The following is a 23,574-nucleotide window of genomic DNA, read 5'->3' as shown; positions in this document are numbered from 1 at the left end:
ATTTTTAAAATGGAAATAGGAAACGCTGCATACTGTCTTAAGTTGCATTAGGAGGCCATTTTGGAGACCCCTCCAGGAGGTAATGGAGTGAGAATTGAGAAGCGCATGCGTAGGAATTCGTCTTGCTAGACAACACGTACCTGTCGAATGTCAGTGTAATTTAAATATATTTAGGTTTTAATTGTATTCCAATTCTGACCCTTGAATCACTTATAGAGGTAAGATTATTTGTATTTTATATGTGTTAGAGAGTTGATTTCCTATGCCTTTAAACCCTCGTTAGTGGAATGTAAACTTACCGTAGGCAGCTATTTGGAAGCATCGTGTCGTTCGTTCTTAGATTTGAATAAGAAATAAGTAATTATTGTAGATAATATTAATCATAAGCAAAGAAAGGTTAAGAACACGAGTTTCTTTGTCAATATTACGATATCCTTAATTCAAGTCGGGTTAGGCCTTAGTGCCGGCATTCAATGTTTGTAGCATATCATGTCTTTTTAGTGTGACGTTTGATGAACCCATGTGTACTGTGCATATATTTGTGATGTCATTGATATAACTAGTGCTTAATTAAAAGTTAATTGTGTTATCATTCACTCTATTACACTATCATTGAAAGTAAAAGCGTTTAGGATTTAGGCGGTTAACTCTGGTAATTTAAACTAGACTAAGCATGTTTTAGAATTGTTTTCGTATGCGATGCCCTTTTATTTTGCGGAAAATTTTATCACGATAAATATAACGAAGTGATAGCTTATTAGTCGCATTACATTTTCCTCGGCGTATTTTCTCTTGCTACTAACATGTGTGAAATTTTCAGCTGACCTTTGACTCCTGTCTGCGTTCCTTTATCGACTGGTCATGGCTGATATTGATGACACCCATTTCGAAACAGGAGATGCTGGTGCTTCTGTGACATATCCCATGCAATGCTCTGCCCTGAGAAAGAATGGTTTTGTTATGCTGAAGGTGAGAATATGTATTATAATTTTGCCCTTTTTTTGCAAGTTTCTATAAACTTAATTTTGACCCTATACAGCCACGTGTGTCATCGTAGGTCAAACTTGGCTCTTGACACTGCGTCCAAGAGGAAATTAGTAAATTTTTAATTCTGGAATTATAAATGCTAACGCTTTTTTTAAAGAGTCATTTGGAGGATTTTCAGAATACCCTATTCGCAAGGTAACGAATAATGTGTTTTTGGAAAAAAAATCCATTTCATATTTCGGTGCCTTTGCCATTGCCCTTCGGCATTCTTACTAGCCCTTCTTCGGCAGAGTAATGAATTGTATTTTCTGCTGACGACGGAACTGATTTTACTAACGAAAGCGGCTCAGTGTTTTGTTTTTATTATTAATTAAATTGTCTCACCTCCTGTTCTCCATTTCAGTCGCAGTGACAGGATTTGCCTAGTTAATTTTGGTAAAATAAGCAAGTAGTTGTAATAGAAAAATGTTTATATGTATTTGATCAGCACTTCATGCAACTCAATATTCCCCTGTTGTTGGGTGTTCTCAGGTTGACTGCTCTTACCCTTTTGTGCCCAGGTCAGTGGGGGTCATATCCTTCCCTTGGAAACTGGACAGAGGTCACCTTGATCCTTGGTTGGCATGCCAGTAACCCTTATATAATGAGTAAGGGATCAACTGTTAGTTTATACAGTAACTATGCCAAAAAATTGCATACATGGTCTGTCCCAAAAATAAGTACTATATAGAATTTTTCAGCTCCAAATGCAAATTACTAAAAATTCTCTTAATTAGCACCCTTGTGCATCGACATACTGATGCCAGCACCTCTTGCCAGTCACGGTATGCTTCCTGGAAGGCATCAATGGGAACCTCGTGTTAAGGCACTCTTTAATTGTTTTCTAGTATTCCAAAATGGTTACCTTTCAAGCTCCTTTTTATTTTTGGGAACATGAAGTCCAACTATGCTACATCAGGCCTGTAGGGCAGCATTGCCAACTTGTGCTTGGCCAGGTACTGGCTACTTCACGAGGAAGACAGTGTGGGAAGGTGCATTGGCATGGTGCAGCCTGGGGTGGGAAATGATATCATTCCTGGTGCATCGCACTCTATTCCACAGCCTTTGAGGACTACCCCATTAAACTTATTGTACATTGCCTTTCCTTGAGGCATGAGCTCTTTGTGAATAATGCCCAAGTCAAAAGAGATGACGAGAAAAAGACTATTTTTGGGACAGACCCTGTGCTCCAAAAACAAATCTGAAATGAATTCCTTGGGTTTTTGAATCCTTACCATTAATAGTAATGAAGATATTCTCTAGAAGACTTCAGGTGTTATTAGTATTTTAGTCCTAAGATTGGTTTCCTGCTGCCCTCAATTCTTCTGTTAGTTTTTCAACGCGGCTAATTTTCACTCCCTGTCATCCCCAATTCAAGAGATCCAATTGGTCCTCTGCTTTGTCTCAGAAATATCTACCAGGCTGCATCTCTTGGAGAAGTCTAATATGATGGTTTTCCATTGCCTTCCACATTGCAGTACTGGGGTCAATTCCATGACTGTCACTCTCGTTGTTGCTCTTGATACCAGACCTATCTTTTTGATCTTGACTTATAACCTGTGACTTATCATGAAATCGCTGCCACTTAGCAAATATTCTTGAGTAGTTCATGCAGTCTCCAGCTTCAATTAATAGAAGTATTTGGTATCCATATTAAAAGATTTATACTTTTTCACTAGATTTCTTTTAAGGTAGAACTTGTTTAACTGACTCGTAGCATATTAGCTGATGGCATAGTACTGACATCTTGCGGCTAGTACCTTCTGTCTTTGACATATCGTCCTGTTGTTCCTTACTTCCTCATGAATTTGTGGCTTTGTCGTAAAGCCCTGAGAATAGTGATGAACTTAGGTGCAGGTGTTGACATGCAGTGCATGGCCTTTGTAGTGTCATTCAAGTACACACAATACCTTCAGATTACCATAATCTTGGCTTTTCTGGGCTATCTGCAGAAAAACTCAGGTTGATCCTGTGTACACCACAAATCTAGAACATATCCTGTCTTCTTGTTACAAATTACAAAGGAATTCATCCCAAATTGGCTAATTTTCAAAGAAAAATAGTCTACTAGATAAACTTTCTTGGAATAATAGGAGATAAGGGAGCATTAGCTCTTCAAATATTTGAATTTTGAGGAAAAGGTCCTTCAACCAATGCTCGAAGTATTCATACCAGTGTTATCAACCTGAAGCTTGGCTTGTTAGAACCCAGGGTAGAACACAGTAACTACCAAATTAGGAAGTAGAAGCTGTGTTAAAGGAAAAAATAAATTTAAGTTATAATGTTAACAAACATGAGATAAGAAAAAAAACAGGCCTGACTGGGTGACAATGTCCCTTCTATATTTTCCTAAGAATTGTAAGGGATCAGAATAATGGTAGTTGAAGGTACCCTGATTCTTCTGACTGAGCATTCTAGATTCTCTGTATATAATCCACTTAACTCTTTATTACCTTGCAATGGAAATATACTATTGGGCTATTGTTAGAATCAATAACACTTGTATGGAGCAAATGGCCCTGAATTGCTGGCAGGCTATGCATCCGACCATCCATAGTCATTTTTCATAGGTATCACTTATCTAACAAGTGTAAGCACACTACAAAAGGGTGTCGTCTGGGTATGCATGTAGAAGAATGAATTGTGAGATGAATGATGCCTATGTAAAATAAGTGTGGGTGGTCTGGTGCATAGCCCGATAATGATGGAAGGCACCTACTCAATCTAACCAGTGTAAATGATATGGTAATTGGCCTATGGTCTAGAACTTTTCAGATAACCCTCATGTGGCTGCCTTTCCCTATTTTGGAATTGGTACTAATACTGATTGGATGAAATCTTCAAGCCAAGGTACTTCCTCTCTGTGTGTTTCTGTGATCAAGTTCCATGTCTTTATGCATCAATCTTCTTAATTATCTTGTCGTTGATCAATGGTTTTCTTGTCCTCTTCCAATTTACTCTTCTGGCAGTGTTGTATGCAGTTTTTGAAATCCTTTTTTTGTTCCCAATTTTATTTATGTTCTATTGTAACCATATACGAGGGTCATCCGGAAAGTAGTACCTGTTCGTGAAATAAAGACACAAAAGTAAATATTAACAAACATAAAAAATTTTATTTGAAAGAGGATACTTTAAACTACTTCTCAACATAATCTCCAAGCAAATTAAGGCATTTGTCATAACGTGTGACAAGTTTCTGTATTCCTGCTGCATAGTCCTTCGCCGCCAGCTCATTGAGATACGCGAGGGACCCATCTTGCACAAATTTTTGCATAATGCAGATGGTGTTTAACAATTTCATGAACAATTGTTCGAGAAACATTGGGAAAATGCTCACAGATGTCATCAATTGTGACGCGCCGATCGTTCCTCACGAATTCGTCAACTGAGCTCACCAGTTGGTCTGTAATGACAGACGGTCTCTCCGAACGCTCATCGTCGTGTGTGTTCCCCCTCCCCATGTTGAAGTTGCGACACCACCGCCGAACAGACGACTCGTCCATTACATTGTCTCCATACACCTCCTTTAATTGGCGATGAATATCACATGGGCGAACGTTTCTTGCATTGAGGAATTTAATCACTGCCCTCACTTCACAACTGGCGGCGTTCTCAATTTTTTTAAACATTGTAAACAATCACAGAAACAACACAGGCAATGCTAGCGTCACGCAACTTGGCTCAGAGAAGGCAGACAAGCCACTGAAGCTATCTGACCTCGTCCAGCGGCTACTCGCGTCGTCAGCACTTCATGCGGCACGAACGGGTACTACTTTCCGGATGACCCTCGTACCTTTACAATACATAATTTTCTCTAAAACATGCTGTGTTATCATTCCAGTTAATGCTTCCAATTCCTCCATTTCCTCAATTGTTTTTCCTGTTTTATCGTTTTTAATGTAACATTATACTTCATTAGTATTAAATTATAATCCTCGACCACTCACAAGTAACCGGATTAATCTCACTGCTCCTAAATCTGTTTGTAATAATAATATATTCTAATTGATGTCTTTCTGAAATCCCCAGATATTTTCCATGGGTACCTATGCATTTGGTGGTGTTTAAACCTGGGGTTCGTTATAGTTAAACCCTGTCTCCTGCAGAACTCTAATTGCTTTCTCTAATTTCTGTCATTCCTAGTGCCTAAACTGTAGTTCCCCTGCCTCTCTCCCATAACCGAACACCGCATTCTATCTCCTCATAACTATTAAATGTTTCCTGCCAGGGACAACTCCCTATGAAGTCTACTTAAATAATTGCTATTTTCTCTCAAGAAAGGTAATTTCAATTACCGCATTTCCCAGCTCAAAAGATGCAATGCTTTTACTCCTAAATATGCTCCAGTCTGCATCTTATGGGTCGTGGGTACATGGGTATAGATCCAACCTATAAGTGCAAGCCAATTTGCTAGGAAAATATGTATAGTAAAATATTTTGTCATACATTAGACATAGGAAATTGTTGCCATTGTTACAAATGTAGATAATATCATTACTTTGAGTCTGTAGTATGCATCTGAGTTTTAATATTTTGTTGAAAACACTTTCTAAAAAATTCCCAATTTTTAAATGTATAAAATGTACCATGTTTATTTACATCTGACTTGTGATGTTATAGTGAAATTCAATATGCCTAACAAGGATGTCAACCCTCTGCTAATAATACATACATTGTCTCTCTCCTTATCAACGCCCCAGTCTACTCGTGTTCAGCCTAAAGAGTAGACGCAGAGAAAACACAGTCCAGCGCTAGCTCTCACCAGCACAAAAGATCGTATGCTACCTGCTCAAGGGTAGTGCAAAAAAAATGCAGTTATTTAGAAAGCAGCACAAGATAAGATTTTATATTGAACTAACTAAATTGTAAAAAAACCAGCAATAATCATCAAAAATTATACTATGTTGCCAGAACCTACCATCTGATGGATAGTAAAATAGAGTGAGTGCTAAAACCAATGAAAATGGAGCAACACAAAATTAGCAAATAGTTAAACATTACAAAGCTGAAAAATATCTAAGGCTGTTTTTGAACCGGTGACTCCAGGGCCGATACCCAAGATTTTATCTATGTTCTTTAGGGGTTAATTAATCCTTATGCTTCCCTCTATAGGGTTTTTTTGTACTTGGAGAGTAATGGGGATATAACTACCATGTTTTTATGAAAACTGTCGTCTATAGACCTGGTCCTTCCCTTAAGGTTATTTTACAGATCACTTAATACCCAATAATTAGAAACTCTTTGCAGGTTGGCCATTTATTCATGAAAATAAGTTATTGAATTTCTTGGTTTCTTTGCTTACAAAAATCTCAATTTCTTCCCAGGTAGAATGAGGAAAAAGTCAGGATTTTTTACACTAGCAGTTCAACATGGGGATTAGGAATTCCTTGATGTTCTTTGTCATGGTGAAATCGGTTCATATTTTTAGGGCATCATTAAGTGTGCAATATTTGGCCAAAACACACTTTTTCTGAAAGTCTGGTTGAGAAAATCAGGAGTAGATAAGAATAAGAGTATGAATTCAGTGGCCAACCTTTATAATGCATATGTATAAAAGCTGAGGCAACGAATAAATCAGTAACTACATGCATAACTCGCCCCCATCCGTGTCATGTAAGTTTCTTAAATGCTAGTTTGGCTGTGAGGCCTCTTGGTAGTAAGAATTTCTTCTTATAAATCAGTGAGCATAATGGAAGAGTCAACCCCTAAAGGCACTGAAATAGTATTTGTTTCCTCATGTTATATCCATTGTATATGACAATTAACGCAGTATTTGTAGACATAAAAACTAGGTTTAGAGAAAGTTTCATAGCATAGATTACTTTGTCCAAAATTTGACCGCAGTTATGTCATGTGGATTGCTTGGTTTATTTCCTATGCATATTTTTCCATGTTCTGTTGTCCATCTGTCTTGCTAATCATATTTTGTCATATTTTCAGTGACCTGGCTGTCTTTTCATTCTTTCCTCTAGTCTTTTTGCATTCAGGGTGCACACCTTTCGTAATCATTGAATTCTGCTATTGCCATCAGAACTGTTTGCTTAGAAAAGATTAATTACACAGTTGAGAACTTAAAGGAGTGTATACATAGAATATTGTGTTTCATTGTTAAGCATTGTGTGTTATTCTCATCCTCTCCACATGTTACAATTGTGGCTGCACATCATGAAAGTATGCATTTGTTTAGTTGATATTTTTCCTTGTATCATTTAATATTTATGAGTATGATGTTTGCATTATACCATCATTTCCATCCTCCACAATTGGGTTAGGTTATCATATATTCCAGTGTTGTCATTTTTGACATATTATAAGCAGTCAGTGATAATAAATGTTCCCTTACTAGTTCAGTATTTTGTTTTTCTTTGTAGTCACTATTTTAATTCAGTCATTAAATGTATCTTTTGGCTAAAGGACTTCAGTTTAGGGGTGACTTTTAAGGATGTAACATAGAGAAATTCATTACAAAATTCTGGGTACTTTCTTGCTTAAAATAATACAAATTGCTTCATTTTATTGCTGAATTACAGTCTCGCCCGTGTAAAATAGTTGAAATGTCAACTTCTAAAACTGGAAAGCATGGACATGCAAAAGTGCATCTGGTTGGCCTAGATATCTTCAGTGGAAAAAAGTATGAAGATATCTGCCCCTCTACCCACAACATGGATGTTCCATTTGTTAAGCGCGAAGACTATCAGGTAACACACAAGCTATTTTGATTACTACTTAAGATAAACTATATCTAAGAAGTTCATGATTTGCGGCTCCTTTTTAACGCTGTTAGGTATGAATGAAAGCTTGGATGGATGATCAAATTTGACTATGGTTTTAATGTAGACTGGTGTAGTGTTTTGATAAGAAGAGTTGAAGAGCAGTTGTGATGAATTTCATGAAAAATATTGTCTTTCTACTTAATTTTCTAAAAATGAGTTACTTCCAGAGTTGTGACCAGCATGTAAGGTAAATCTAAATAGGTTGAATGATTCCTTGGGCATGAATGTTATGGTGTATATATTTTATTTATATGTTTATCAAGTTTAATAAGACAAGAATAAATAAAAATGCTGTGCATGTAGGGTGAAGATTTGATTTAAAAAAGTAAGTTCATTGCAGTTGGGGCCTCAATCTCTCAAACTTAATTTTGCATTTCTCGTTGAAATGAAACTTATTTGATCACATTCCAATTTATGTAAAATGTTCATTTAGTGTCATATTTGATGCAGTCTAAGGACTTAAGTCAGTGAAACTGAACCTAATCACTTTTGGTGAGTGTTAATAAACCTTTGTTCAGCATCCTTTAAATAAAATATTTCAATATCCATTATTGAAATAGAAAGAAAGACTCGTACTTTTCCACAGATTTTATTATACGGCACGATGCGTTTCACCAACTTGCGGCATCATCAGGTACCTGATGATGCCGCAAGTCGGTGAAACGCGTCGTGCCGTATAATAAAATCTGTGGAAAAGTAAGAGTCTTTCTTTCTATTTCAATAATGGATATCAATTACTTCCACGAAGTGAAGCCTGAAACAATAGAAAATATTTCAATGTCCATTTTGGGCTATGAGCCAGTAGAAAGGCCTAGTCTACACACAATACCTGGTGAAGCTCATGGAAATGGAATTTTATTAAGAGAACTTCTTAATTTATTTGAGGCAATTGGTAGTAGTTCCAATTTGTTGTTTAAATTGTGTGGAAGAGGTTATTTTGACAAGATATTCATACAGCAACTTGCTCGATCATACTGATAGAATGGATTTGTTTTGCTTACATGGTGATTCAATATTTACAGTTCGGTCCCAAGTATAACTCTTCAAGGGGACAGAATTATGACTCACTGTCAACATCTCAGCTAGTTATCTGGCAAACTAATTGAAACTTAAATGTAAGAGGCCATATTATGTCCATTAATGAACTGTCAAATATGAAACTATGGGATTTAACTTTTATCGAAAGACAGTCAGTAGTGTGTAGTTCAGTTAGCTTTTGTTTACATCTCATGCCACTAAATATCAGGTTAAGTATTGGTAATTTCATTGGTATTTGAAGATAAAGATTAAGAAATGGGAATACAAGCAAGAAGTTAAAACTTTTCTTAATGAAGTACAATGATGACGTCGTCAAAACTCATATGTGATAACACAAGTTGAGCCTCATTTTTTGGAAACATGTAGACTATCTGATTAGCAGTTGTACAATACAACAAGGTATCATAATAAAGTTATCAATTTTTTGGAAAGGTTAAGTAACACTGTAAAAATGACATTCTAATGAAAATTTGCTTTGGGATTTGTAAAGGAATTTTGAGGGCAGCACTTAAACTCTTCAAAAACATTCAAACGTTATCTCCTTGTCATAATATATAACTGCTATTAGCATGGTCTGCACCATGTAGGTACTAAGTTCCGATTAGAGGATTAATGAATAATGAAATTATTTTTTTGACGAAGACCTGTTTATAATTTAATATATAACCAATGAATTTCAAAAATCCCATTGGGAATGTTTATTTCAAAGTTATCTGCCAAGTTATGTGGCTTGGATTGTATACAATTCTTAAAAATAATTCACTTGTACGAATGTATAAATTCAATGGAAATGCTCCTGAATATATTTTTATGATTACTTGGAAAAAACAAGGTTTTCTATGCCTCATTCTAAAGAGTGCGGTGCTTAAATCCAGACAAATTTTAATTTGAATTTCCTGCCATATCGTAGTTTCACTGGAGGTCGCAGTTGGCGTTCTTGAAATCTATATGCTTCTAGTAAACAGTCACAGCCTTTAAATGGCTGAGCTGTTATGTAGAAGTGCGGAGTACATTCAAAGGACTGCTATTATGGAAAGTGTTCGTGCTGGGCATTAGATTTGGGAATAGTTCGATTCTTCTGGTGGCCCAGATCATTTGTTCACAATGTGATTCCGAGTCTCTTCTAACTACCCTTGTACCTGTATAATTTCTTGACTGAATAGTGCTGATGGTTATCTGGTCACATGCAATCCTGAATGTGCTGAAACATGTGATTGCTTAGGAGGTGGAGTGAAATAGTTGTAGATGAAAATGTAGATGGCCCTTCAGAAAATTCTGGAAATACAAAAAGAACTGTAATGGAGGAAGCTCTAAGAACTTTTTTATCCTCAGCAAAATCAGCACAGGAAATGTACACCTTAGAAAAAGGTGATCTTTTTAAAAAAGAACTGTCTTGCAATTTTTTGGAGCAGGTTCACCCTTTGTTAGTCCAAGGCTTTGACTGTTCTCTCATCTCAGGAGTGTAGCGGTGGTTCCAAGTTTCATCTGCAGTCATAAATTGGTGCAAAAAGTCTGACTCACTTTGCTTTAACTGCTCCAACGACATAGGAAATGCTTATTCAAATGAATTTATGGTCCAAATTGAGCAAACAAGGCACCCAACGCATAAATAGTTTGTGTGTATCCAATTCTTCAGTCAATATGTGACAACTTTCAGTATGCCCATAGCCTCTGCCACCTCTCTAATTAATTTGACGGTCATCCAGAACCATTTGGTGAACTTCCCATGGTATCAGGTTGATGTGGTTTTTGGTCATCCCAAATGCTGATCATCAGCCAAGATGATACGGCTGCCTTTAAATGAAGCCGCTTAAAATCCAGAAGTCCCAGCTCATCTTTGATTTGTGTAGGTTTTTTCCTTTCAAAAACAAATGGGTAATGATAGCTCATTCTTTATTTTTTTCCATTTTCGGAAGAATTGTCACTAAAACTTACTCCAATGATTGTCAAACAACAGCTGTTTGTTCAAAATGGCTGAAATTTTGATGAGTATCTTTCAACAAATGTGGAAACAAATTCCCTTACTTGTTGAAGAGTGCTGCCATATTCATGTGGAGGTTGAAATCTGTTCAGACAACTAGCATATAACTAGATACAGGAGTGTGAACTTTCAGCAACCCAAGATATATAAAATATTTATAAAAGATAGGTTCCAAAATTAAATGTTTGAAATATAGGGCAGATATATATGCATAAATATATTCATATATGAGATCCATTTTATGAGTTTTGCAGCCAGTTTTGGCAATTTTCCTTAAGAGGAGAACCAGTGAAATGAATTTCGTAAACCTTAAAATAGAGGTGCGTAATTTCTATGAGATTCTAGAATCATTTTCAAGAAAGATGTCATGAACATACTTGTGTTGCTCGCATTAAGGTATAAGGTTTTATTTATATGAGATTTTTTGCATTTCAATGATGGAGGCTACTGTTTGAGGTACTTGAACCAGTGTCAACATATAATTGAAATTGTTTTCTTTAGATATGGGATTGTAGATCTTCGCAGCGTTCAGATGAAAGACTCTTCATTCTCGGGATGTCACCGCGTTGGTTGTCAGAAAAACAGCCTATGCGGTGACATCCCGAGAATGAAGAGTCTTTTCTTTAGGTTTTTCTTAGTAATGGTACTTCCCTTCATTTGCATTTTCGTCCTTGTCTCCCTTAGCAGAAAAGTTACATTTTCCAAATTTTATTTTAATATTTAAAAATAAATGGAAGGTTTTATTTTGAATGCATATTATGTAATTTCATGTCATTAGAATGACATATTTACATTGCACCACTATGCCTTCATGGTAAAATGGTGGAGGCAAAAGTCCAAAACTTTTACCTCAAGAAAGATTGTTTAACTGAATTTACCATTGTGTGAATTATGATTGGAAACACATGAAGGTGAGCGAAATGGGCAAAATGATCTCTTATCCCTCTGATTTATTTTGATAATTTAGTAGATATTGCCTCAACTATTCCATTTCTCTCTTTGACGTCCTTTAAAATCACCAGAAAAATAAATTTGTGTACATGAAGATTGATGAATGATACTGATTTGATTTTTATAATTGATGAATTATACTGTTTTGATGAATGCATAATTGACAATTACAGCTTAATTTATCATTGTAGTCTATGAATACATTTTTCTCTTGATTATGCAAGAACCAATTTCCTTACTTAAAGCACAGTTTGAGGAAGCCAGTTCACTCTTTCATTTTATTTTGTAAGATTTCCCTGCAGCTGCTCCCCTGAAAAAAACGATGAATTTCTTGTGTTTTTCAGCTTACTGATATTTCTGATGATGGCTATCTCTGTCTGATGGCTGATAATGGGGATCTTCGTGAAGATTTAAAGATTCCTGATGGAGACTTGGGCTCACAGCTGAAGACTGAATTTGAAGCTGGAAAAGAGTTACTGGTAAGTACACGCCATGTTCTAATGATAAAAATTTTAAACAAGCAGTCAATAGCCATTTTAAATTTCTTTAATGAGCCAAATATTATTAATTAGATGTGCATCTAATCTGTAGTCCTTTTTTTCTTGGGCAAAATTAATCCCTAATAATCGAGGGACAAATATCTAATGAATGTTTATGTCTACTTCAAAGGTTTACTTCTTATGGTTTCATTGTGTCAGTATTACAAAAGATTAATCATCTGAAGCAATTATATATTAATATATAATATATTATTATATATATAGCAATATATTATTAATTTAATTGAATCTTAGTTTTTTTATTTCCTGAATTTTGTAAAATTTGTTTAAACGCAATCACTGAAGTGGCCTATTAAACTTTAAACCTGTGTTGAACTTCGTCTTCAAGCCATAAAAAATTGATGTAAATTTATGCATAGCACCTGTGACCAATAATAATAATACATTTTATTTGACCAGCGATCAAGTTGTTACAACTGTTACTTTTCATTTCGGACACCTCAGGGTGAAGTAACAAAATACCTGCAATGGATACAAGACACATATCAGGCATTATTGAGAAATTCAGCAATTGAATAAAAAATTTTTGATTTGAAGAACCTTAGTGGATTGACTTGCAGCCACACTTTTTTGGGTCTTAATCTCTGCTGGGAGTTAATTATAAAGTTGAAGGCCCATAAAATTTGGACCAGGACCTCTATTTTTTGTGCGTACATTTAAAACGTGCAGCTGCTCATTCTGCCTTGAAGAATATTATGGATATCACAATTTTTCACATGCTCTGATTTCTTTTTGAATGTACTACTACATGAAGCATATAAATACATAGCACTGGCAATACATCCAATTTTTTAAACGGGATGGGAAGAGGCATTGTGTTTATCAAAGGTCCTAATTCGATTGGCTCTTTTTTGGACCCTGAAAATGGCCAAGATCTTAGATGATGAACCCCAGTAGAGGATGCTATAGGCTATGTGAGAATAAAATTCTCCATAGTATGGTGCACCGAGAACAGATACTGAAACAGTGGATCTAATGGACCTTATTAAGAAGCAGGCTGAGCTTGACGTACTAGTTAAAGTATTTATGTTTTCATCCCAAGAAATTTGACAATTGATGTTAAAACCCAAAAATTTGTTATTTTGTACCTATGGGATCACTTCCCCATGAAATTCATTACAAAGTACTTATGCTTGCTTTATTTTTATTGCAAATTATATCAGGTGAGACTTTTCTATATTCAAATCTAGGAAATTATTATGACACAATGAAAGTAAGGGGTGACTAACCTGTTTACACTTATCTATCAATTCATCAAAATTAGGTGATATAATGATAATATTGTGTCATCAGCATATAACAAGGGAGTAGCACCATTTGTGTGTTGAAAACTATCTACAAGGTCATTTACATAAGAAAGAAACACAATAGGGCCGAGGACAGAGCCTTGAGGAACACCTCGATTAAGGACCTCACTTGGGGAAACAAAAGATGCACCATTTTTAGAAATAACCACATGTTTTATTCTATCAAATACATAGGATTTAATCCAAGCATTAAGTATGTCACGAATACCCATCCTGTGTAGTTTCTTGAGAAGTAATTGGTGGGCAACACAGTCGAAAGCTTTCAAGTAATCGAAAAACATTGCAGCAACGTCCATTTTGCTATCTAGAGCATTTTAAGTCTGGGTTATGTACTGATAGCAGATTTAGACTTATGTTCCCTAAAACTATGTTGAGATGGTGAAAGGAGATTGGAAACCTATAGGTTAAAAATTAACCTAACATAGAATGCCTTCTCAATTATTTTGTTTAATTGGTTCAGCAGAGAAATTGGATGATAGAAGTTAATTTCATGTCTTATCACCCTTGTTTTCAAAAAGTGGAATGACTTTTGGCACTTTCAAAGGGGATAGAACACTCCTAATGATAATATCATTTAGCTATTTATTGTAATTATACTTCTTCAATGTTCAGCAGAAAAAGTTTGATTTGTGTGCTTAATGAGTGACCATTTTTCATTTTGTAAAATCATCATGCTTTCCCCTTAAAGTTTTATGAAATTAAAACTTTTTTATGCATTATTACTTTACCAATGCCCCTGAAATTTAGAATTGTAGTTGATAAGTGGGTGCACACAAAATGTTGAGGGAAAGAAATGCTTGAACATGACAGGAGTGTCTTACTAAAAAAAATCCATGAAGGCTCGCTGGCATATGATCTGTGGAACAAACTAATTTATCGCCTACAGATGATAGAATTTGCCAGTTTCGAGAACTCTGCCAGTTTCCCACATGGCTGCCATACTTCCTAAACATTAAAATGCTGTGGCTCTATGATTAACTTAGTTTACTGTAAAAGTGGAAATATATGGAAGCAAATGAAAGGCATGCATAGTTCATTAAAAATTTAATTCGGGGAAAATATCCCTTCTTTATGGAAAACTTGATATAATTTTCTGATATGGGTAGACGTGACAAATTATTTTTTCAAAAGAACTGAGTGCGAGTTTGTTTGAATCTTTATTTTTCCGTATTGTTTGGGTAATAATGTGATTGATGAGTTTCTGCTGAAGGGGGAATATCCCTGTAAACTCTTGAGTACGTTTATGTTCATGTAACTCATGAGGGTGATCCACCCAAACGGGAGTGTGCCTGTAGGAGTCCCATGAAACAATTAAAAAGCACAAGGGCTCATATTTAATGAGTGTGGCAGATGCTCAAGATGTTCTTGATTTTAATTTGGCAGCATTATAATTTGAGGTAGGATCTGATGTTTTCCTGGCATATGTTCATGGTGAGTTCTGCTCAGGATTTCCAGTCTTTCCACAGTCACAGTTCTTCTTTGTTGCTGATTTGGCTTGTATATATAATCTTGGACTGAAATATAGGCCCTATTTGGCCAGGATTATCCTGGGAAAGGCGAATGATTTTTACACTTCGAAATTGGTGCATTTTAAAACAGGCTTATATTTGGAAAAGAAAACAGTTGTAAAATTCTTTGGACACTACACTCCGATCGTCAAAGCTGATGGATGGGTATTGATCCACAATTGTAATTTCCTAGTAGTCACTATACATTTTTACAATCAGAGTTTAAATTAAATCTTCTGGTCAGTTAAGAGCTGACCTAATTAAAGTACTTACAAATCTGGATTTAATTGGTCAAATTTCTAAAATTGTGAGTGACAACACCGGAAATGTTTAGACTGCTATTAACTATAACTGTTAGGATATATACCATTTTTTCAAAGAGATTTTTTTTCAAACCAGAGGTCCCAGTGTTCACTGTTTCAAAGGTTCAAATCACCCAAGTTCCAATGAAGGTAAACAATTTCAAGAATAGGCTGGATGCTGTATAAAAATAAGATTTAATAAATGTGAAGGAAATTGAAGTTTCTGCTCTATGTTCATGGTACGTTGAATCTGATATGTCAGTTACATTATAGAAAAAATTAAAGCAAAGAACATGTGCTCTTCTTCCTTGATCCCTTTACCTCTTTTTCAAACCATTCTCTCTGCATCCCAGTCTTCGGCAACTGGTCGCCCCTCAGTATCTCCTGTACCAACTTGTGTGGCCCTCTTCAAATTTCTCCACCATTGCTGCGGCAATCCCCACATTCATTCCAGCTCACTTTGCACAGACTCATTTATAACATATCTATCACCATCTCTCGCTTGATGTTTTCCAATGGCCCTCTTCTCTGCATTGCCCTTGCATTCAATGTCCCTAGTTTTACCCTGGTGACCATTTCTCTCCTCCTCTTCTGTCATCTTCTTGGCTGTGCATGGATTTGGTGTGATGACAACTGTTGAGGGTTCACATCCTCTGCTGCCAGCCATAGCATTTGCCACATTTGCCAAATCCAGTATTTGCCAGAACTCATGGTCATAATATGATCCATCATCATTTCTTGGGATGAATATGTTAGTTTATTTCTCATTGCCTTCCTTGATAGTGTTTTTAACCTGATGTCATCCTTAAAATGCCACCCAACTGGGGTCAGATGCCTTAGCAGTTACCTTACTGAGAAATGGACTACCTTCGGTTTCCTCCTAACCTTCGACCTATCTGGTATAGGCGGCCCTATTAGGAACATTGTCATTGTTCCCACCAGCGCAGTTGAAGGAGTCATTGGAACACTAGCATGTCACGGTTGTAGTCCATCAGGAGAAATTTACATATATGGATTTTTTTGTCAACTTGCTCAAGAACCATGTCATGCCCCCCACAATGGATACCAGTGATTGGAAACTCCTCGCTTGGTCTTACTAATGATTATTCAATGTGGCTTTCATGCCTACAAGATCACACTCAGCATATCGGATCTTATAATCTATAGCCTTGTCATCAAAAGCATCTCATGTATTTGTTATTATTTTCATTTTGGTTCTACATATGTAGAGAAAAAAGAATTTTTATGCATAATCCAAGAAAAATGTCATAAAGTATATTATCAGTAAAAATTTTGTCCTTTAAAATTAATCTTTTTTTGGCATAATCAAGTTTAATGAAATAATAATTAATTGAGCATGTAAATACTCTCATCTACCATTTGAATTTTGTTCAGGTTGAGTGTATATTTACAGAATTTTGAGTTGCAAGAGAAAGTTACTGCATGGAAAATTCACAACCTTGAATGCGTTCACATAAAGATTCGTGATGTAGTATTCAATTCTTCCCGGCTCAAATAATAATTCGTGATGTTGTTAGGTGTGAAGTTTTTCATTATTTTATTTTAACCAGTCTCTCTGAAATAAATGATTAACCAAAATACATTATTATTCCTCTTCACTCCATTAGAAGATAGGGAGTTAAAAGCGTGATAATAACCCTTGTAAATGTATTTTTATATTAGAGATGGGTCAAATCCAAAATTAGATTGAATCAGAATCCTGATTGTTATCAAATCTCATTCAATTACTCCTTTTTTAACATTTACATTTTAATCCTCATTCTCATTTAAATTAGTGGTTGACATGAATCCATATTCATTTTTATTTTTATATTTTGAATCCTAGTGATGGTGTCACATTAAAAACACTATTGGGGAAGGCAACGGGAAACCACCTCAATTAATTATCCCACAACATGATGATGGACACATATGAATGAGTCTTGGCAACTACGGAACCCAGCCCACTGACTGTGTGTCATGCCTGGCAGTGAGAGAGGCAAGAATTCTGCAGTCGTCATCACATGAAATCCTTGCCAAGTGGAACTGACAGCAGCAGCAGAGAAGACTCAGAAGAGGACTGAATTATTTAGAAAAGGGACTTCAAATGTTAGGACCATTACAGGGACAGGGAAATCAGAAAACATAAAGTGGGAAATGGAAAGAGAACATAAAGAAAATTGAGGGCTGTGAGGGGTGAGATTTTAAGAGTGAACATTTTTGGAGCGATATACTTAGTAACAGGCATTGGAGATGAATAGAGATAGGTGGCAGAAGGCTTGAATAAGTGACCAATAGGGCAAGGGAAACATGGTGGAAAAGACAGTGCAAGAACATGGAGAGTGATCAAAGCCAGGACCAAATGGGTGGAGGTTTAGGAAGGTGAAGAAATCTCAGAATGTAAGAAAGGAAGAAGCATTTACACTAAGAGAGATGCAATGCGTAATTATTGATCAAAGAAGTGGTTCTGACAAGATGGAGAGAATATATAGAGGATTATATATCGTTAAGATACTAGGCCAGTATATTTGGATATAGATATGGAATATAATCAGGGTACCTTAAGACCAGAACTGAGAGAAAAAATATGTTGAAAGAAATTGAAAACAGAGAAGCTGTGGGAATAAATAATAACCTTGCAGAACTACTCGAGACCATTTTGAGGAACCATTGTGAGGAAGGAATAGAGTATATGATTAAATAGGACATATGATTTGCTGGTCCCTGTGGTAGCGGGGTAACGTTATCACCTGTCAAGCCAGAGGTTATAGGCTCGATTCCCACCGAGGTGGATTTAGGGTGATGAACCTGCCACAAAAAAGTCGGACACTTCCATCGTCCTGGAAGGTGATGGCGACTGTATCTTGGGGTAGTCATGGAATTGTCTTCATCATTTATCTTCAAAAGGTAAAACAATAATGGGAGAGTATTACGCATCATCACTTGACAAACTGAAGGCAGAAATTACTAAAAGAGGACCGCATTTGAAGAAGAAGAAATGCCTTTCCATAAGGACAGTGCACCTGCTCCCACTTGGCTGGTTGCCATGGCTTTAATTCACAAATTGCTCTTTGAGTTGGTTGACTAATCTCCAGACCTGGCCCCAACAACTTTTCTTATTTCCTTGCCTTTAGGTTTCCCTTGGGGGAGAGAGATTTTCATTGGGCGAAGAGGTTATTGCATTTGTAAATGCCTATTGTGTGGAGAAAGATTTCAACTACTATTTGGAAGGGTTAAAAAAGTTGGAGCGTCGCTGGAGAAAGTGTATCAACTGAAAAGGGTACAATGTTGAGAAATGAAAATAAATTTGAAGAAAAAATATCTTGCTTATTTATTAAGCTGGAAACTTTTCAGAAAACTCTCAAATTGCACAATTAGCTGCAAATATGTCTGCCGTCTCCTGTATGTGCAGCAGGTACAAATAAGTGTTTAGTGCAATCTTATTATCTTGACAACAAGAGTGTTCTTAATTTTGTAATTTTTTGTAGCTTCATCATTTATATCCATAAGCATCATGTCATGGATTGGCTTACTGCAGATACTTAATCCATATGAGTATCTTAAGGTTGAAGTGCCGACCTAGTGAATTTATGCCATAAGTCATAGCTGAATTTATTGCAGTATCTAGATGTTTGAAATTTTGTAGTAGTACCATGGAAAGGTAAGTCCATGGTCAATTTCCTTGATCTTCTTTCAGGGATTCATTAATAGTCATAGGTGGCATGCTCATGGAACCCAAGCATCAATATGAGGAGATGAGATTGGTTTGGTGGGTGGCTAGTTTACAGGCTTCCCACCTTGATTTTGTTTTCATTAAAACATAAATCAGTGGATGTGTTAGAATTAGACTTCACCCCCAAATCCTGGTTTCATCCCTATTTTGTGTTTGTTTTAAAACTTGATTTTGCAATATTATTTTGCTCTATATTTGTCTTACAAAATTTTGTTTTATTTATTAGTGTACAGTCCTGAAATCATGTGGAGAAGAGTGCGTGATTGCCATCAAAACAAATACTGCTTTGGACAAATAATTGACGTGGATCACCCTCACAGTGCTTTAGGTCCATGGGAGATTATAAGCTACCTGAAAGTGGCAAGTGTGGTCTACAGTTGTGGGGAAATTTTCGAGAAGAATCTCACTATGGTGGAAATATTTAACTTGTCTCTTTGAACAACTTAAGGGAACTCCTTTATTATTTGTCCATTGTTTAGTTAAGACATTTTTTGTTTCAATTCAGTGTATAAGTTGGTGGATGCTGCATTAAGAAGAATACTGGTTTTTTTTTCAGTCATTATTACGTTCCAATACAAGAGTATTTTTATTATTCAAAAATGTTTGTTTATGCTTTAGTTAAACATATTATCTTGCTCTTTTTCTGTTTAACTTCTGTATGAGTGTAAGTTGTTGGCCATGATTGCCTTGAGATATTTGTGGTTCCTTGTTTTATGTATGAAAGTCGGGGAAGGTGCAGCCTTACTTTTATGTATTGAAAAATTCTCTTTATTATGCCCAGTCTTTTTTAAACTCCTCTAAATTTATTTCACCAAGATATAATTGTGTTTTAACATTCAACAACCACTACGTTGCCATCATTTAAATCAAAATTTTTCTCTCAGTTTATAATTTTTTTTATTTTAGTTGCATTGTATGCAATTGTCTAATTAAATGGATTTTCTGATAGAAATGTTGATTCACCTTGGGGTTACTATGCAATATCATATTTTAAGAGGTTATAATGTGTGAAGGCAAAGTTTTTACAAAAAATACACATTTCAGAGGTATATTTTGGATTGCTAAAGCATCTAAGGTGCTATGTAAATGATGAAGGAAGAATGCATATTAAACTTTTCTATGATCATAATTATAATGGTGTAGCTTAATTTGTTGCCTTTGGCATGCCTGACTTTGGTGCTTATCATTAAATAAAGTGCAGAATCAAGAGAACTAAAAAAGCAGTTCTTAATGTGCTGCAGTACTCAAGAATAAGTTAAATGAGTCCACTATTTTTTATCAAACCTCAAATGAACTAGTTTCCAGTGCAGAACTGAACATTTTAGGAGATTATTCACTTGATAGAGTTCCTTTCACTGTGGGTGATCTTTCATTCCTACTATCTTTTCACATGCTGTCAGATTAAATAAAATTGCTTGAACCATGTGATGAATAAGGGTGTAAAAGAAACACATTTCGGTTTATTTCTGGTGCACCCTCCTTGGCAGAGGAAATGGAAATATCATAGATTTTGGAAGATATTTTGGGTTTTGTCTGGGGTCTTATAATGGGTTATTTTAAATATAAGGAATTCATCTGAATCCTGTACTGATGTAGTGGTACTTCAAAATAAATGTTCCATGATAATTTTTTTTGTAAAATTCCATACATTCTTGATAAACATAACAGTTTCAGGTTTAACTTCGTGGAATTCCTTCATGATGCGGTTAAAAAAGGAAACTTTGCACTTCACTTCCACATAAAGATTTAATGCGTCATGACCATGGCTTTGATGATGATGCACAGCATTGAAACCAAGGTCGTGAAGTATTAAATCTTTATGTGGAAGTCCAAAGTCTCTTTTTCCCCCCACCATGCATTCTTGTCTTGAATGACTTTTTCAAATCCATATTTATTTTTTTGTAGAAGTTCTCAATTTTAATATCAGACATACATTCCATATTTTTCCTTGTGGCCAGCGGTTTTCATCCTTGTGAGTTCAATCATATAAGTTTACTAATTATCATGACTTGATTGTTTGCTGAATTGGCTAGCTACTAGTAATTGAAGTAAATTAGAGAAACCATATTTTCTGAATCCACTTTTAGGAATTCCTTAACATGACATTCACTTATGTTGAGTACTTGTTATGGTTTTGACCCAAAATTTGTAATGTAATGGAAATTTTTGATCTTAGTCAACCTATATGAAATATTCTACCCAAAGACTCCTATTTGTACACGCAACTTTGTGTAGTTTTCCTAGGATGAAATAAAAAAAATAATGGAGGACTACATGTTTAATTGTAAGAAATTTTAGTATGTATCATTCTGCACTGATGCACGGTGTATTTCAGGAAAGAAATGGTCAGGAAATCATATTTTTAAAGTGTATTAATTCCTCTTGCTAGTCTCCAAAACATCAGTATTCTCTCACTGAAAATACATATTATGCAGAAGTGTGTGTGGAGATCATTTTTATGTCAAATAAATTGATGTAATTGTATTCCAACTATTGTTTCTTTTTAATTATTATTTCTGTTGCTGTCAATTGGGATGTTTTAAGTATCTAGAGTTGAGAACTAATTCTTCGGCAACTCTGAAACATTTTGTGATTTTTTGTACAGTTTGCTTTTGCATAAAGGTGAACATGTAATGATGTGCACTTTGGTTAAGAATTCTAAGCTGAGCAATAGTTTTTGGGAGACAATACCAGGCTCTAGCTCTAGTGATGCATATATTGTGATAGTGCAATGCAAATTGTATGGAGGTGGAAAAGAGTATTTAATACTTGTGGGTCTTGAGCTAAGTAATCTTTGCCTCTCTATGTCATTAAAGTTATGCCATATCATATGACCCATTTAATGATTTCAAACCAAAATTCTTATTTTTCTTTGAATATAAGATATAGGGAAGTTAAAAATTTAATTTCTCTATTTAACAAATTGGTGTATTTTGGAAATTGGTGAATTAAGGAAAAATAGTTTTCTATCTCATAATAATGGAATATATATTATCGCACTCTCCGTGAATATGATTGATAATTTGAAGTGTGTTCTGTAAGGCTTTCTTTGGTGATTCTAATGGCTCATTTGATGTTTTTTTCCCTACTGTGTGGTTTTGTTTCCTATGGAATTATTGCTAAATCCATGTGCTTAAGTGGTTACCAATAAGGATATTAATTAATATAGTAAGTAATATCTCAGGTTGAAAATTAAATTTTATTGTAAATTTCTTTTATTAATTAATAAACATCTGCTGCAATATCTGAAGAAATTATTGCTCAATGGGATGGAAGTGATGAAATTTAGTATTTATACAACTAATACATATACAATATTGAGCATTATTATGAATTTGAAAAAAATAGTTATTACCATCTTATTCTTTGCATATTGAATGTTTTTTTGGCATATTGCTTTGTTAATGCTGTTAAGTGGTATGAATTTGCTGCACTTGTGTGGTGTACTATGTAATTTTGTTTATGTACTGGTTCATATTATCATTCCTCATATTATTGTATTTTGGCGCACACATGAAATACCATTGTGATATTCAATGCAGAACTTGAATCTTTAATGGGCACTTCCCATTTCTGGGAATCAAAGGTATGAAGTGGCAGCCTCAAGGAAACCTATTAATTTGTGGAATGGTGTTTGAATTTGCATTCTGTTCATTTGAATGATCATTAAAAATTTTAAATCGGGACATTCTCAATATGCAAGCTTTCCCTGTGGTAGGTGGCAGGTATATTTTGCCTCACTTCCAACTATATGCCTTAGCATTTAGCAAAATGAGTCAAGTGCCACTCATTAATGGAACCTTCATTGAAACTCTTTGTGATCTTAAAGACTCCAGCCAAGGTTTACCAAAAATTATTTAGTTTATTGTCAAACTTCCATTATTCTTATTCATGTGTGTTTTGAATGTGGCAATCTTGGTAAGCCACTGGTGCCTAAAGCTTAGATTCTGCTCATTGTTTTCACATTGAAGAAAAGCTAATTTTTGTTAGTAATTAAAGTATTTATTCTTCAAAGTTCTAAACAATTTATGTACGAAGGGACTTGTTCCTCAATTTTTTTAATAAATGAAATATATACATGAGGTGTTCATATTTTAAGCTATAAATTAGTAAATATTGCATTATGAATGGACTCCTGATTTAAAAAGGTGGAAAAAGCATGGAAAGGAAATAATATAGAACAAATTACCAAGTTACTTCAAATGAGACTATACAAAATGATTGTTTTCAAGAGAATCTAACTTCTACACTTTGAATAACCTTGTTCATAGGTTTTTACAAGGTTTATAACTTATATTTTGTTTTCTGATTCTGTTCAATGTAAGAGTCACATTTTCCAGCTGACCGAATCTTCATTGACAAATATGCCAATTGTTTCCTCCACGTTCAACCTAT

At 35.2% G+C, this 23,574-nt stretch overlaps 1 protein-coding gene across 1 annotated transcript; it reads left to right on the top strand.

Moving 5' to 3' along the window:
• The first annotated feature begins 111 nt into the window (after positions 1–111).
• Positions 112–23,245, top strand: LOC139695593 (eukaryotic translation initiation factor 5A-like). Its single transcript, XM_071594392.1, has 5 exons — positions 112–218; positions 821–969; positions 7,557–7,724; positions 12,114–12,248; positions 19,406–23,245. The coding sequence occupies exons 2-5, from the start codon at positions 862–864 to the stop codon at positions 19,475–19,477; spliced, it is 483 nt and encodes a 160-aa protein (XP_071450493.1). The 5' UTR covers positions 112–218; positions 821–861; the 3' UTR covers positions 19,478–23,245.
• The last annotated feature ends 329 nt before the right edge of the window (positions 23,246–23,574 follow it).

Source organism: Hetaerina americana, unplaced genomic scaffold (assembly GCF_022747635.1).
Source record: "Hetaerina americana unplaced genomic scaffold, ioHetAmer1.1.p SCAF_60, whole genome shotgun sequence".
NCBI lineage: Eukaryota > Metazoa > Arthropoda > Insecta > Odonata > Calopterygidae > Hetaerina > Hetaerina americana.
The sequence above is the reverse complement of the archived record's forward strand: the minus strand, read 5'-3'. Positions and strand labels throughout refer to the sequence as shown.

Bases quoted from the DNA above. Each gene is read 5' to 3' on its own strand.
- LOC139695593 (XM_071594392.1), top strand. From the start codon at position 862: ATGGCTGATATTGATGACACCCATTTCGAAACAGGAGATGCTGGTGCT. The intron at 7,725-12,113 runs GTAACACACAAG...TGTGTTTTTCAG, and splicing joins TTAAGCGCGAAGACTATCAG to CTTACTGATATTTCTGATGA. The intron at 12,249-19,405 runs GTAAGTACACGC...TTTATTTATTAG, and splicing joins AAGCTGGAAAAGAGTTACTG to TGTACAGTCCTGAAATCATG.